Source organism: Ochlerotatus camptorhynchus, unplaced genomic scaffold (genome assembly GCF_037179485.1).
Source record: "Ochlerotatus camptorhynchus isolate MF236.1 unplaced genomic scaffold, CSIRO-AGI_Acam_v1.1 ptg000313l, whole genome shotgun sequence".
NCBI lineage: Eukaryota > Metazoa > Arthropoda > Insecta > Diptera > Culicidae > Ochlerotatus > Ochlerotatus camptorhynchus.
The window spans coordinates 1,955,008-1,970,324 of record NW_027040801.1 but is presented as its reverse complement, the minus strand read 5'-3'; the positions used below and the strand labels follow the sequence as shown (position 1 = coordinate 1,970,324).

General features: G+C 52.1%; 1 protein-coding gene across 4 annotated transcripts in view; it reads left to right on the top strand.

Annotated features, from left to right (window-relative positions):
- The window catches only part of mgl (megalin), a 208,828-nt gene extending 193,882 nt beyond the window's left edge, over positions 1 to 14,946 (top strand). For 3 of the 4 annotated variants that reach the window (XM_065229285.1, XM_065229286.1, XM_065229284.1), the window contains exons 5-15: positions 256 to 528; positions 694 to 948; positions 1,010 to 3,283; positions 3,349 to 9,206; positions 9,269 to 9,675; positions 9,743 to 11,247; positions 11,307 to 11,619; positions 11,679 to 13,447; positions 13,506 to 13,670; positions 13,738 to 13,990; positions 14,059 to 14,946. In XM_065229285.1, coding sequence (XP_065085357.1) covers positions 256 to 528; positions 694 to 948; positions 1,010 to 3,283; positions 3,349 to 9,206; positions 9,269 to 9,675; positions 9,743 to 11,247; positions 11,307 to 11,619; positions 11,679 to 13,447; positions 13,506 to 13,670; positions 13,738 to 13,990; positions 14,059 to 14,581 — 13,595 coding nt within the window. In that variant the 3' untranslated portion in view covers positions 14,582 to 14,946. The remainder of the gene's footprint in view (positions 1 to 255; positions 529 to 693; positions 949 to 1,009; positions 3,284 to 3,348; positions 9,207 to 9,268; positions 9,676 to 9,742; positions 11,248 to 11,306; positions 11,620 to 11,678; positions 13,448 to 13,505; positions 13,671 to 13,737; positions 13,991 to 14,058) is intronic. The other variant, XM_065229287.1, reaches the window with a different exon arrangement.
- The last annotated feature ends 371 nt before the right edge of the window (positions 14,947 to 15,317 follow it).

Sequence of the window (15,317 nt, the reverse complement as noted above, 5' to 3'; positions counted from 1 at the left end):
GATTACAAGTTGAACACCCCTATCGGAGCGCGTCCAAGTCGCTCTGCTGACCGCAATAATTACAAGTGGGACATGTTTCATGCGAAAAAATCACAGCCCGGCCGGTCTCCAGCGAAGCGAAGACACAATTCAACGAGACATAATAGCCTTAAATTGTCGCTCAAATTAATTCTCTTACGTATAGCTGCAATTGCAACTAATTTGCTTCCTGTTCCCTTCCCCTGTCTGTTTCTTCCTCTACCTTTTCTCGAGCAGCTTACCGCAAGTGTCAACCGGATGACATCCACTGTGGGACGCCGTCGCAGTCCGTGTCGGTGAATGGACGCGTCGCCGATATCTGTGTGCCAAAGGAGAAGAAGTGCGACGGTTATATGGACTGTCGGACCGGCGTGGACGAGGAGGGCTGCCCGGGCATCGCCTGCCAGCTGGACCAGTTCCGATGTGCCAACGGGCTGCGCTGTATTGAAACGGCGCTCAAGTGCAACCACAAGAACGACTGCAGTGACAACTCGGACGAGCAGAATTGCAGTAAGTATCGTTAATCACGCTCATGACCTTGGTTGATGCGGATCTTCCACGAAGTAGAAGATCATCATCAATCATAACAGCTTGAAGAGGCGCTAAAATCCGCTAATTGCAGAGATAGCTATCGTCCCGAGTAGTTCATTAATCAACCGTTCATTTTCTTCGCAGACTTTCCACCATGTCACGGCGGTCAGTTCCGATGCGCGAATTCGCTCTGTATCCCGGCGAATTTCCATTGCGACGGCTATCACGACTGTTCGGACGAAAGTGACGAAGCCAACTGTACGGCGATCGCCTGCCCGGACAACAAGTTCCTATGCCCTCGGGGTGGACCGGACGGGAAACCGAAGTGTATCGCCAAGACGAAACTGTGCGACGGAAAGCGGGACTGCGAGGACGGAACCGACGAGGAGACTGCTTGCTGTAAGTTCTCAGTTGATATTTTTTTAACTGTACCGGGTCTTCATTGTTTATCTCGTTTCAGCTACGACAACGTGTCCGGCCCTGAATTGCGAGTACAAATGTGGACCATCGCTCACTGGCGGAGTGTGCTACTGTCCACCGGGACGAACTCTGTCCCCGGACAACCGAACCTGTAGCGATCTGGACGAGTGTAACGTTTGGGGTCACTGCGATCAGCTGTGCACCAATACCGATGGGTCGTACTCCTGTGCCTGTGCCAACGGTTACACACTGATGGACAAGTCTCGTTGCGTCGCACCCACGGCTTCGAATCTGGAACTGATATTCGCGTACGATCGAGCGATCGTACGGATGAGCTCGCACGGTCAGGACTTTAGGACCATCGCTAACGCCACCGGAGCTAGCGGATTGGCCTATCACCACAACAAGAACTTGCTTTTCTGGTCCGACATCAAAACCCGCAAGGTACAATCCCAAGTCCTGAAGGACGGAGGTTACGGTGGGCATGATTTCACCCTGCCCGGAACATGGGCTCCGGTGGCAATCGCAATCGACTGGATCGGTGACAAACTGTACGTTGCCGATTTGGTTGGTCAGAAGGTCGACGTTTTCGAACTTGATGGACGATGGCGCGCCGTAGTCCTAGGTTCTAACCTTACCAGCCCTGCCGATCTCGCCTTGGATCCAACTTCAGGCCTGATGTTCGTCGCCGACGGAAGTCATGTCCTGCGAGCCCACATGGATGGAACCCATGCCAAATCGATCGTCTCCGAAGCGGCCTACAAGGCCTCCGGCGTGGCCGTAGACGTGATCGCCAAGCGTGTTTTCTGGTGCGACTCGCTTCTGGACTACATCGAATCCGTGAACTACGATGGCGAATACCGGGTGATGATTCTCCGTGGTCAGCAAGTTCCAAGCCCATCCCGGTTGGCATTGTTCGAAAACCGAGTCTTCTGGACGGACGCCACCAAACAGGGTATCATGTCCGTGGATAAATTCGAAGGTTCCTCCAGCATTCAATCAATCTTCAAGGCAAAGGATATCCGCGAACCGAAAGCGATCATCACGGTGCATCCGATCGCGCAGCCAAAGGTGTCCAATCCCTGCGGTAGCAACAACGGAGGATGCTCGCAAATGTGCGTCGTCACGGCCGTTCAGGGTGCTCCTTCCGGGTTGGGCTACCGTTGCGCCTGTACCACCGGATGGCAGCTGTCTAAGGATCTGATGAACTGCGAACTGGTACGACAGTTCCTGATGTACTCGCAGCAGCGATTCATCAAGGGTAAAGTGCTGGATCCAGTCATCGAGGGATTCAGCGATGCCATTCTACCGGTCGTTTCGCGGCGAGCTCGTTTCGTCGGTCTGGACTTTGATGCCGTCGATGAACACATCTACTATTCGGACGTCCTGCAGGATGTGATCTACCGAGTTCACCGTAACGGAACCGGACGGGAGATTGTACTCGCATCACAGAACGAAGGCGTTGAAGGTTTGGCTGTGGATTGGGTATCGAAGAATCTGTATTACATCGACAGTCGGAAGGGAACGTTGAATGTTCTGTCCACCAGGATAGTCAGCCACAGGAGAACGCTATTAAAGAACCTGAAACGACCACGTGCAATCGTTGTCCACCCGAACAAAGGTTACATCTACTTCTCGGAATGGGACCGACCGGCTAACATCAGCCGTGCAAATTCCGACGGAACCGGGTTGATGGTATTCAAGAACGTAACCTTGGGCTGGCCAAACGGTTTGTCGATCGACTTCAAGGAAGATCGTGTTTATTGGTGTGACGCTCTGTTGGATCACGTGCAGCATTCGAGCCTGGATGGAACGGATGTGAGAACGGTCAATTCGCGACTAATTCGGCATCCGTTTTCGATCGTAATCCACGAAGAATGGATGTACATCACGGACTGGAGGTTGGACGCGATCGTACGGTTGAACAAACTGACGGGTGAACAGGAGGAGATTATGGTTCGGGAACCGCAGACCAACCGGCTGTACGGAGTCAAAGTGTTTAGCAGATCGATTCAGCTGATAGATTCGCACCAACCGTGCGGTATCAATAACGGTGGTTGCGAGAAGTTGTGCTTCGCTGTCCCCAGGAACAGCTCCAGCGGATTGACGGTAAAATGTGGCTGCCCGTACGGTGAGCGTTTGGGAGATGACGGCAGAAGTTGCTTCGCTGATCCGAACGCCGAACCACCGATGCAGTCCTGTCCAAACACCTGGGACTTTACCTGCAACAACCAGCGGTGCATCCCGAAGAGCTGGATCTGCGACGGAGACGATGATTGCTTGGACAACAGCGATGAAGAGCAGAACTGTACAAGTAAGTAGATGAGTGGTGAATTAGTTGAGGTGGTTGATTACTAAACAATTGGATTTCCTTTTCAGAACCAACGTGCGGAACGAACGAATTCCAGTGTAAATCGGGTCGCTGTATTCCTCTGAACTTCCGGTGCGATCACGAGAACGACTGCGGCGATCATTCGGATGAGTTCGAGTGTGGAAACGTGACCTGTGCGGCTTCGCAGTTTGCGTGCGAGAATGGACGGTGCATTCCGAATATCTGGAAGTGCGACAGCGAGAACGATTGCGGCGATGGATCGGACGAGGGTGATTTCTGTGCGGAGAAGACCTGTGCGTACTTCCAGTTTACGTGTCCTCGGACGGGCCACTGTATACCGCAAAGTTGGGTGTGCGACGGGGATGACGATTGCTTCGATAAACAGGACGAGAAAGACTGTCCCCCGATTACGTGCCTGGCGAATCAGTTCAAATGTAACGACCTACGGCAGTGCGTTGAAGAAACGTACAAGTGCGATGGCATACCGGATTGTAACGACGGAAGTGACGAGCTTGGCTGTCCGACGATGGAACCGAATCAGTGCAATCTGGAGAAGCACTTCCGGTGTAAGTCTTCCGGAGTATGCATCCCTGTCGCGTGGCACTGCGATGGATCCAACGACTGCGAGGATCACTCGGATGAAGAAGACTGCGGAAAGATCACCTGCCCGAATAACTTCTACAAATGTAAGAACTCCAAGTGCATCTACAAATCGTACATCTGCGACGGTAAGGATGATTGTGGAGATGGTTCGGATGAGAGTACCGAACATGCTTGCATTACTCCACCGCAGAAGTGCCCGCATGGACAATGGGCCTGCCCAGGAATCACCGAGCGCTGTGTTAACCTCACTTCGGTTTGTGACGACGTTGAAGACTGTCCCAACGGTGCTGACGAAGGCCTTGGATGCGATCTCGCTCAGTGCCTGCATCAAACCGGTCTGTGTTCCAACGGCTGTCAGAAAACTCCACTGGGAGCGCTCTGCATCTGTCCTCCTGGCGAAGAGCTCGCTCCGGACAACTTCACCTGCAAAGATCTGAACGAGTGCGATCCACCAGGTCTTTGCTCGCAGATCTGTACCAACACCAAGGGCTCGTACTTCTGCTCCTGCACGGACGGTTACATCCTGGAACCAAACAAACACACCTGTAAGGCCGTGAACCACTCTTCTGCCTTCCTGATTATTTCCAACCGCCACTCGATCCTGGTTGCGGACTTGAATGAACAAGGCCTGGAGCGGGTACCGATTATCGTGGAAAACGTAGTTGCCACCGCTTCCAACATGCACACCGGAACCATCTTCTGGAGCGACATGAAACTCAAGAAGATATCCCGGTTAGATCGCGGCCAGGAACCTCAGGAGATCATCTCCACCGGTCTGGATCTGGTAGAAGGTCTCGCATACGATTGGATCGGCCAAAACCTATACTGGCTGGACAGCAAACTGAATACGATCGAAGTCTGCAGCGAAAATGGTTCCAATCGGTTGGTGCTGGTTCGGGAGAACATCACCCAACCCCGTGGAATGTGTCTGGACCCCAGCCCGAATGCCAAGTTCCTGTTCTGGACCGACTGGGGTGAGAACCCTCGCATCGAGCGTATCGGTATGGACGGAACGATGCGTGAAACCATCATCAACACCAAAATCTACTGGCCAAACGGGTTAACCCTGGATATTGCTACACAGCGAGTGTATTTCGCCGACTCCAAGCTGGACTTTATCGACTTCTGCTACTACAACGGAACCGGTCGTCAGCAAGTGCTAGCCGCAAGTCACTACCTGCTTCACGCGCACTCTCTGTCGCAGTTCGAGGATACCCTATACTGGACGGATCGCCAGTTGAACCGTGTTCTGTCTGCCAACAAATATCGCGGAACAAACCAAACCGTAGTGAGTCATCTGATTTCGCAGCCCTTGTCCATCCACGTTCATCACCCGTCGCTTCAACCGCTATACGAAAGCCCTTGCAAAACATCCAACTGTCAGCACATCTGTCTGCTCAGTCCTTCGGAGAAATCCGGATACTCTTGCAAGTGCAAACCGGGCTACAAGCTGATCTCCGATGGACGGTGCGTCGAGGAGGAGAACGCATACCTTATGGTCCTGAAGAACAACCAGATCGTGGATGTTCCATTCAACGGCGGTGACATCCGGGCCGGAAGCATGATTCCAGTCGTGGGTATCGAAAGTGGAATAAGCGTAGACTACGATCGGAAGGGTGAGACGCTGTTCTGGGTCCAGGGCAAGGAAGAAGACGACGAGAACTGTACGATCTATACGAGTCCGTACGGAGGCGGTAACAAGACACAGTTCCTGGGAGCAGATAACGGACTGGTCGGAGCAGCCTACACGATCGCGTTCGATTGGATCGGTAGAAATTTGTTCATCGGAAATCGCTTGGCGAGCAACATCGAGGCGATCAAGGTCGACGGAAAGGTCAAATACAGGACGGTTGTACTGGTGAACGACGGCAATAAGACTTCAGTTTCCAAACCGAAGCAAATTGCACTGGATCCAAGCAACGGAAAACTATTTTGGATCGACGAAGGCGGGTATGGAGTACCGACGAAGGTAGCGATGGCAAACATGGACGGTTCGAACCCATCGATCTTGGATGATACGGTTCAGTTCCCGGAGGCAATCACTCTGGACATCGACAAGAAAATAGTCTACTACAGTTCGCAACACCCACCGGCTGTGGTGTCGATCGAGTACGACGGAAGCAACAAGAAGACGATACTGAGCGAAGAAAACGCAATATCCAAACCGAGGGGACTTGGCGTTCTAGAATCGAGGCTCTACTACATGGATCCAACGTACGAGAAGATCGTCCGGGTAGACTTGCCCAACGGAGACAATCCGAAAACGATCATGGACAACGAGCCCGATCTGAAGAATATGATCATCTTCAAGAAGCGATCGATGATTCAGCACCCATGTATGATGAACAACGGCGGCTGCGAGCACATCTGTATTCCTAACGATAACGGAGCTCGCGTTTGCGCTTGCGGAATGGGCTACAAGAAGGACAATGAAGTTTCCTGCAACCCGTACAAGACGTTCGCCGTAGTTTCACAACTGGACATGACCCGAGGATACAGCTTGAAGGACTCGTCGGAGGCTATGGTTCCGATTACTGGCCCAGGACATCACATTCTGCACGTGGACATTCTGTACCGCGAATCGTGGATCTACTGGGTTGAGTACAATCGTGGCCACTGGAACGGAATCTTCCGTATTCGCCCGAACGGCACCGAACTGCAGAACATCATCAAGGACGGTATCGGTAGCAACGGAATCCGGGGAATCGCCATCGATTGGGTTGCCGGAAATATGTACTTCACGAACGTATTCCCACATGAGAACTACGTCGAGGTCAGTTGGCTGGACGGAACGCATCGCAAGATCATCGTAAAGACTACCAACGACGCCCCGCGTGAGTTGGCAGTGAATCCGATCAAACGGCTTCTCTACTGGATCGACTACGGTCAATATCCGAGAATTGGCAAATGTTACCTGGATGGATCCAACTGGACTCCGGTGGTCACCTCGGGAATTTCCAACCCACGTGACCTTACGGTTGACATGCTAACGCACGACGTCTACTGGGTCGATTCGAAGCTGGACATGATCCAGAAGATATCCTACAACGGAGGAAACCGACAGGTCATTCGTCGTAACCTGGCCAACCCCATGGCGATCGCTGTCCACCTCACGGACATCTACTGGGTTGATCGGAACTTGTTGACCGTTTTCAAGGCGACCAAATTCCCCGGAAATAACACACTTCCGGAGAAGGTGCGCACCAATCTTCAGAAACTGCGCGACATCACCATCTACGATATAAACAATCAACCCCCGGACGACAACAATCCTTGTCTCCGATTTGGAAATGGCGGCTGCGATCAGCTGTGTTTCAGCTTCCCACCGGAATACAACCAGAAGCCGAATTTCAAGTGTGACTGCTCCATCGGACGCCTGTCAACGGATGGCCGTCGTTGCGAGTTAGCCGACGAATACGTAGTGTTCTCCACTCGAACCGAAATCCGAGCTATCGAGCTGGACCCGACCTCCACCAACGTGCCTTTCGCTCCGGTCGTCAATCTGACCAACGTCGTTGGACTGGACTTTGACTACGCCGACAACAAACTGTTCTTCACTCAGATCCGCCCATGGGCCAAGATTGCCTACACCAAGGGAGACAAACCGGACACAACCAGTATAAAGTCGGTCATCTCCCGCGGCATCAATCCGGAGGGAATCGCCTACGATTGGACGCAGAAGAAGATCTACTGGACAGATAGCTCGAACAATTCGATCTACGCGATGAATTTGGACGGCTCAGATTTGGTGATGATCACCCGGGTTGAACGACCGCGAGCGATAGTGCTGGATCCATGCAACGGTACGCTGTACTACACGGATTGGGGACGCTTCGGAACGTCGGGTAAGATCTTCCGGACGACGATGGCTGGTTCGCTGAAGCGAGCGATCATCGACAAGGATCTGTCCCAACCGAGTGGATTGGCGATCGATTACGACGAAAGGATGCTGTACTGGACCGATGCGGTGCGAGAGAAGATCGAGCGATCGAAACTGGACGGCAAGGATAGGGAAGTATTGATATCGGCTACAATCTATCCGTTTGCGATTACGGTGTTCCGGAACTATATCTACTGGACGGATCTTCAGCTGCGAGGAGTTTATCGAGCGGAGAAGCATACGGGAGCTAATATGGTTGAGATGGTGAAGAGGTTGGAGGATTCTCCGCGAGATATCCACATCTACAGCCACAGCCGGCAGCAATGTCAAGCAAACCCGTGTCTGCAGAACAATGGTGGCTGTGCGCAGAGTTGTCACCCGGGCTTAAACGGCAAGCCAGAGTGCAAATGTGACGATACGAAGAAACCGGTTAACGAAGGAAGGATGTGCGCTCCGAAGAACCACACGTGCGATTCGAGCAAGTTCTACTGTCAAAACGGGAAGTGTATCTCCAGGATGTGGTCTTGCGATGGAGATGACGATTGCGGAGATAACTCCGATGAAGATGAGAATTACTGTGCGTTCCATTCGTGCGGACCGAACGAGTTCCGGTGCAACAATGGACGGTGTATCTTCAAGTCGTGGAAGTGTGATCACGAGAACGATTGCAAGGATGGATCAGATGAGGAAAATTGTTCGTACCCACCGTGTGTGGATGGAGAGTTTACCTGTTTGAACGGAAGGTGTATTCCGCAGAGTCAGGTGTGCAACGGAGTCAACGATTGCAAGGACAATGCCACGTCGGACGAAACACACGAACGGTGTCCGAAGAATACGACCTGCCCACCGAATCACCTCAAGTGCGACAAGACCAACATCTGCGTGGAGCCTTATTGGCTGTGCGACGGAGATAACGACTGCGGTGACAATTCGGATGAAGATCCGCTGCACTGCGCACAGAGAACGTGTCCACAGAACAGCTTCCGATGCCCGAACCATCGGTGCATTCCGGCTACGTGGTACTGCGATGGAGACGATGACTGCGGAGATGGAGCTGATGAGCCACCGGAGTACTGCAAATCGGAAGGCCGAACGTGCTTCGGCGATCTGTTTACGTGCGACAACGGAAACTGTATTCCTCGGATCTACATCTGCGATGGCGATAATGATTGCTTGGATAACAGCGATGAGGACAACCGGCACCAGTGCAACGATCGGAAATGTGACGAGGAGACTGAATTCACATGCCAGGAGAACAAGGCTTGGGCGAGGGCGCAGTGCATTCCGAAGAAGTGGATCTGTGATGGCGATCCGGACTGTGTGGATGGTGCGGACGAGAATACGACACTGCACAACTGCCCGACGCCACAACCGTGTAGCGATGATCAGTTTGCGTGTGCCAATGGAAGGTGTATCAATCAGGTAGGTTGCAGTGGGAATTGTGTGAAGTCTTACGGGAGTAACTGATGAGGGGATTATTCTAGGGCTGGGTGTGCGATCACGACAACGACTGTGGAGACGGTTCGGACGAAGGCAAGACTTGCAACAGCCAGTACAAGACCTGTTCGACACAGGAATTCACCTGCCAGAACTTCAAGTGTATTCGGAACCAGTATCGCTGCGATGGGGAAGACGACTGCGGAGATCACTCGGACGAGGTTGACTGCAAGAAGGATAACAACACCTGTCCGCAGGGCAAGTTCACCTGCACGAATGGGCAGTGTATTGATAGCCATCTGGTTTGCAATAAGGTTCCGGACTGTTCGGATGAGTCGGACGAGCCGCTGCACTGCAACGTGGACGAATGTGCCAAGGTGGAGATTCACCGGTGCGGTCACAAGTGCGTGGATACTCCGACTGGGTACTTCTGCGATTGTAATGCTGGATACAAGTAAGTAGTTTGCCGTTTAGTGTGGGAGTGAAAAAGAAGATTTCTAACCGAAAAATTATCTTTCTAGACTCTTGGAGGACGGTAAGGCCTGTGCGGACATCGACGAGTGTATCGAAACGCCGGGAGTCTGTTCACAGCACTGCTCCAACACTCCAGGATCGTTCTACTGCAAGTGCGATGATCGTTACTACGAACGTCAAAACGACGAACATACTTGCAAACGTAAGGACTCGACGAAACCGTGGTTGATCTTCAGCAATAAGTACTACGTGCGCAACATGTCCATCGATGGTCACCAGTACAATCTGATCCACCAGGATCTGATGAACGTGGTGGCGATCGACTTCGATATGAAGGAGGAGGAGATGTACTTCTGCGATGTGACGGCCAAGACGATCTTCAAGTCCAAATTTGGCTCCATCCAGGATGACGTGAAGATCGAGAAGGTTCCGGTTATCAAGCACGACTCGCATGGTTTGGAAGGAATAGCCGTGGATTGGGTCGGTCGCAAGCTCTACTGGTTGGATAGGCATTCTAAGAATTTAGACGTTGCCGAACTGGACGGAACGAAGCGAAAGACGCTGAGGAGCGGAGTTGTCGATCCTCGAGCGATTGCCGTTCATCCAGGAATCGGTTACCTGTATTTCACCTCCTGGCACCTGCAGGCCTACATCGCCAAGATGGGTATGGATGGATCGAACTTCACCCGAATTCTAACCTGGGAGCAGGATATTGCTTGGCCAAACGCTCTGACCATCGATTACTTCACCGATCGCATCTACTGGGCCGACGCCCACTTGGACTACATTGCCTTCTCCGATCTGGAAGGTCACCACCGACATGTGGTCCTCTCAGGAAGCAAGGCCCCACACGTCTTCGCTTTGTCAATCTTTGATGACCATCTCTACTGGACGGATTGGAATCTGAAGGCAATTATCCGGGCGAACAAGTTCACCGGACAGAACTTCACCGTTATCAGGAACACCACGCACCGACCTTACGACGTACATATTAGTCATCCGCTGCGGCAGTTGCCGTACAACAATCCTTGCGGAGCGACCAACGGAGGCTGTACCCATCTATGTCTGTTGGCTCCGCCACTGGAATCTACCTACTTGAATGTCGAAGGCTACATCGAAGAGGGAGCTCCGAGCTACAAGTGCGCCTGTCCGAACCAATTCTACCTGGCTCGGGATTCGAAGACCTGTATCGCCAACTGCACCACCGGTCAGCATCGCTGCGGCGGCACGGACGAGAAATGTATTCCATGGTTCTGGAAGTGCGACGGCGAACCGGATTGTAAGGACAAATCGGACGAGCCGGAAACGTGCCCGGCACGGCATTGCCGAGCGGGAACCTTCCAGTGCAGCAACGGCAACTGTACCCCTTCGACGACGATCTGCGACGGTACGGACGATTGCGGAGACGGAAGCGACGAGCAGAACTGCGACCTGCCTTGCCCGGTGTCGGACTTCAAGTGCAAATCAAGTGGAAGATGCATCCTCGATAGCTGGAAGTGCGACGGCGATGCGGACTGCAAGGATGGCAGCGATGAAGATCCAGAAATTTGTCGTAAGTTGAGATTTTGTTGTAGTTTCGGATCAGGATTTGAGAATGCTTGTTGATTTCAGACAAACGCACGTGCGACCCGGAGACGGAGTTCAGCTGCAAGAACGGCCGCTGTATTCCGAAGCTGTGGATGTGTGACTTCGATAACGATTGCGGAGACGATTCGGACGAACCGGCTTACATGTGTCGCCAGAGAAACTGCACCACGGGATGGTCCCGCTGTCCAGGTCAGTCCAACTACCGGTGCATTCCGAAGTGGTTGTTCTGCGATGGTAAGGACGATTGCCGCGACAACAGCGACGAACTGCCGGAGAACTGCCCCAAGTGCAACACGGAGACGGACTTCAAGTGCAACAACAACCGGTGCATTCCGAAGTGAGTTTGACGGATGGAAGGTGGTTTGAAAGGCGGTTGATTAACATGTTTTGTTTCAGACAATGGATGTGTGACTTTGCCGACGACTGCGGCGACGGTAGCGACGAGTCGGACGCTCAGTGCAAGGGTAAATACCGCGAGTGTTCCGAGTCGGAGTTCCGCTGCGGCAACGGTAAGTGCATTTCCAGCCGGTGGCGTTGCGATCACGAAGACGACTGCGGGGACAATAGCGACGAGTTCAACTGCGAAGGCTTCCAGTGCAAGAACGGAACGTTCCAGTGTACCTCTGGGCACTGTATTGCTTCGTACTTCCGGTGCGATGGTGATCGCGATTGTCGGGATATGTCCGATGAGATCGGTTGCCCGCCGAGGTTCCCTGGAGGACGGTACTGTCCGGAATCGAGGTTCCAGTGTGCAAACAATCTGTGCGTCTCGCCGTCGGATCTGTGCGACGGTACGGACGATTGCGGAGACAACTCGGACGAAGCTGCTTCCGTGTGTACGAACTTCAACTGCGACACGCTGCGGAGGTTCCAGTGCACTAACCATAGGTGCGTGGCACGGTACCAGATTTGCGATGGAGTTGACAATTGTGGAGACGGTTCGGACGAGAACAATATGACACTTTGTGCGACTCGGCAGAAGCCTTGCGACCTGTACACACAATATCAGTGTGCGAACAAGAAGTGCATCGATCGGGCCCAGATTTGCGACTTCGCAGATGACTGCGGTGATAGTTCGGACGAACTGGGATGCCATCACACGAGTACGTGTTTGGCGTTGACGAAGGGAGGTTGCGAACATCACTGCCATAATCTGACGGACGGAGGCTTCATCTGCGCGTGCTACCCAGGGTTCATCATAGATGCGGAGAACAAGAAGCACTGCTTAGACATAGACGAGTGTGCAACGGGAACGCACAAGTGTTCGCAGATCTGTACCAACCTGAATGGAACCTACGCTTGCTCGTGTCGGGATGGCTTCCGCCTGGCGGATGCCGTTTCTGGGGTATGCAAGGCACTGAAGGACGATGTCACGATTGTGTTCAGTAGTGGTCCGGAGATTCGGGCGTACGATCTGAAGATCAACGATCAGTTCGATGTGATTGGAGGCGAGAAGAGGATCGAAGCGTTGGATTACAATCCATTGACGCAGATGATCTTCTGGGCCGATAGCTACGACAAGACGATCAAGCGAAGCTACATGGTGAATGCGAAGAATGGGGAAGTCAAGATCGGTTTCGCTCAGGACTTGAACATGAAGGGTAACTCAAAACCAACGGCACTGGCCGTGGATTGGATTGCGGATAATCTGTACTGGGCCGAAACGGACCGTACGGGATCGAAGCCGAGAGGTAGGATTATGGTAGCCAAGACAGACGGACGGTATCGCAGAGCGTTGGCGAACGCTGGACTCGAGTTGCCGACTTCGATTGCCGTGGATCCACAGCTTGGACGTTTGTTCTGGGCCGATGCTGGATCGGCACCAAAGATCGAAGTTTCCTGGATGGACGGTTCGAAGAGACGGCCGTTGATCACGGATGCCATTCGCCATCCGGCTGGATTGACCATCGACTACTCGCAGGACCATATGGTCTACTGGGTGGATACCAAGCTGAACACGATCGAGGTCATGAAACCGGACGGATCGATGCGTCGAGCGATCTTGAAGGGTGAGATGCTGAAGCATCCGGTGTCGCTGGATGTATTTGAATCGTTCCTGTATTGGATTACCCGGGATACTGGAGAGCTGCTACGACAGGACAAGTTTGGCCGGGGAGTGCAAGTAGCGATACAGAGAAGCCTTGCCAATCCGTCTAGTTTGAAGGGTGAGTTGGAAACGTGTTTGATCTTTGTTGATGGTTTAATAACTTCTATGGGTTGCAGTCTACCATGACCTTCGGTACAACACCTCGCTGAATAATCCGTGCTTCAAGAACGTTTGCACCCATCTGTGCTTGTTGGTCCCCGGTGGAAGACGTTGTGCCTGTCCGGACAATACCGTCCAGCAAACGTCCCATCGTAGCACGGCGGAAGTGGTTTGTGATGCACGTAAGTATAGACCAGATCGGACTTAGGTTGTTGCAGTAGTACTCTAGTGTAAACTTCTTCCAAGCAGCTTCCGAGCACACGAGACCTCTGCCACAGATCTGTCCCTGCCAGAATGGAGGGCAATGCCAGGAGGACGACAGCGGCAATGGGTTGATCTGCGTCTGTCTACCGGAGTTCAGTGGACTGCACTGCGATATATACAGTGAACGAATGTTCGGATCGAGCCCCGGAAGTGCCGCTGCGATCTACATCCCCATTTTGGTGGCCATTCTGATAGCGGCCACCGTAGGGTTGTACTTTATCATCAAGAAGAGGCCCTTGTAAGTTATGCCTGGACCAGAGTGGTTCCCAATGTCGTCAGATTTTGATTGAATTTGTTTGTTTACAGCGGCAAACCCAGCCTGACGTCTTCGCAAAGCGTATCGTTCCGACCGGGCACGAACGTCGAGTTCAACTCGCCCGATTTCCCATCGAATCGACCGGCGACCGGTGTGATACCGGCCGGCAGTGGCGTAGCTCCACTCGATGGCTACAGCATGGACACGCTGAGCAACAAGAACACGGACTTCAGCAACCCGATGTACGATGCTGTACAGTTCGGAACGACAGATCCCAGCATCAGCAATGGGTCAGGTAGGTTTCTAACATCCAAATTTCGATCAGAAATTATGAAATTCACCGTCTTGATCCCATTTCTAGGCATCTACGAGGTTCCCATGGAACCCAAGGGTAGCAAACCTGCGATCGGTCCGTTCACGGAACCGGTTTCGGCCATCCTAGCGCCGAGTAGCATAACGCACCGTACGTCACCGCAGCTGAATCTGCGCCCCAAGGAGTTGAGTCCTTCGTTCCATGACACCGGCAAGGACACCCAACTGCTGGTGGAAGAAGAGGACAAATCCGAGTGCTGATAGAGCATCAATATCCCAATCGAAAACGGAAACATACACAAACCACACTCACACATGCATAAGTGTAAGTGAGAACCAATCGTACACACACACACGCGCCAAGCAAGCTCGCACTCACACCACGCGCGCACTGAACACTGAAAGAAAAGCGCAAGTCCAAAGTGTGCAGTAATATTTATGACTTTTTTTTTATTGAATTTTAAACTTTGTTGATTGGAGCCAAGCTCATGTGGAAGAGTGCGAAGTGGCGCAAAACAAAAGGGCAAACACCTTTTACGAACATTCCCATATGGTTGAAAAATTGTCTTATACATATTTATGCATAGCAACAAACAAACAAAAACACACAGACACACACACACACATGCACATGAAAAGCGTGAAAGGGCTTTGTAAATGAAAATGTTTTGACAAAACGTTTGTACATAGGCAATCTAAGTGTAGTATCGTTAAATTTTTAAAAATGATATTTATATACATTTAACAAAAATGTAGTAAAGCAGAGCTGCAAAACATCCCAAGAAAGACACACCCACACACATGGATATGAAAGAACAATTTCAAACGCACACATACAAACAAAATTATACACAATGACAGTGGTCCAAGATATCGAAATTTTTAAGAACAAGATGTTATTGAGCGTTAAAGGTTAGACAGAGAGAGAGAGTGTAGCACTATTGATGACTGATTGTGCAATCGAGAGCGAGAGGAAACAACACGCCAAAAGCACCCA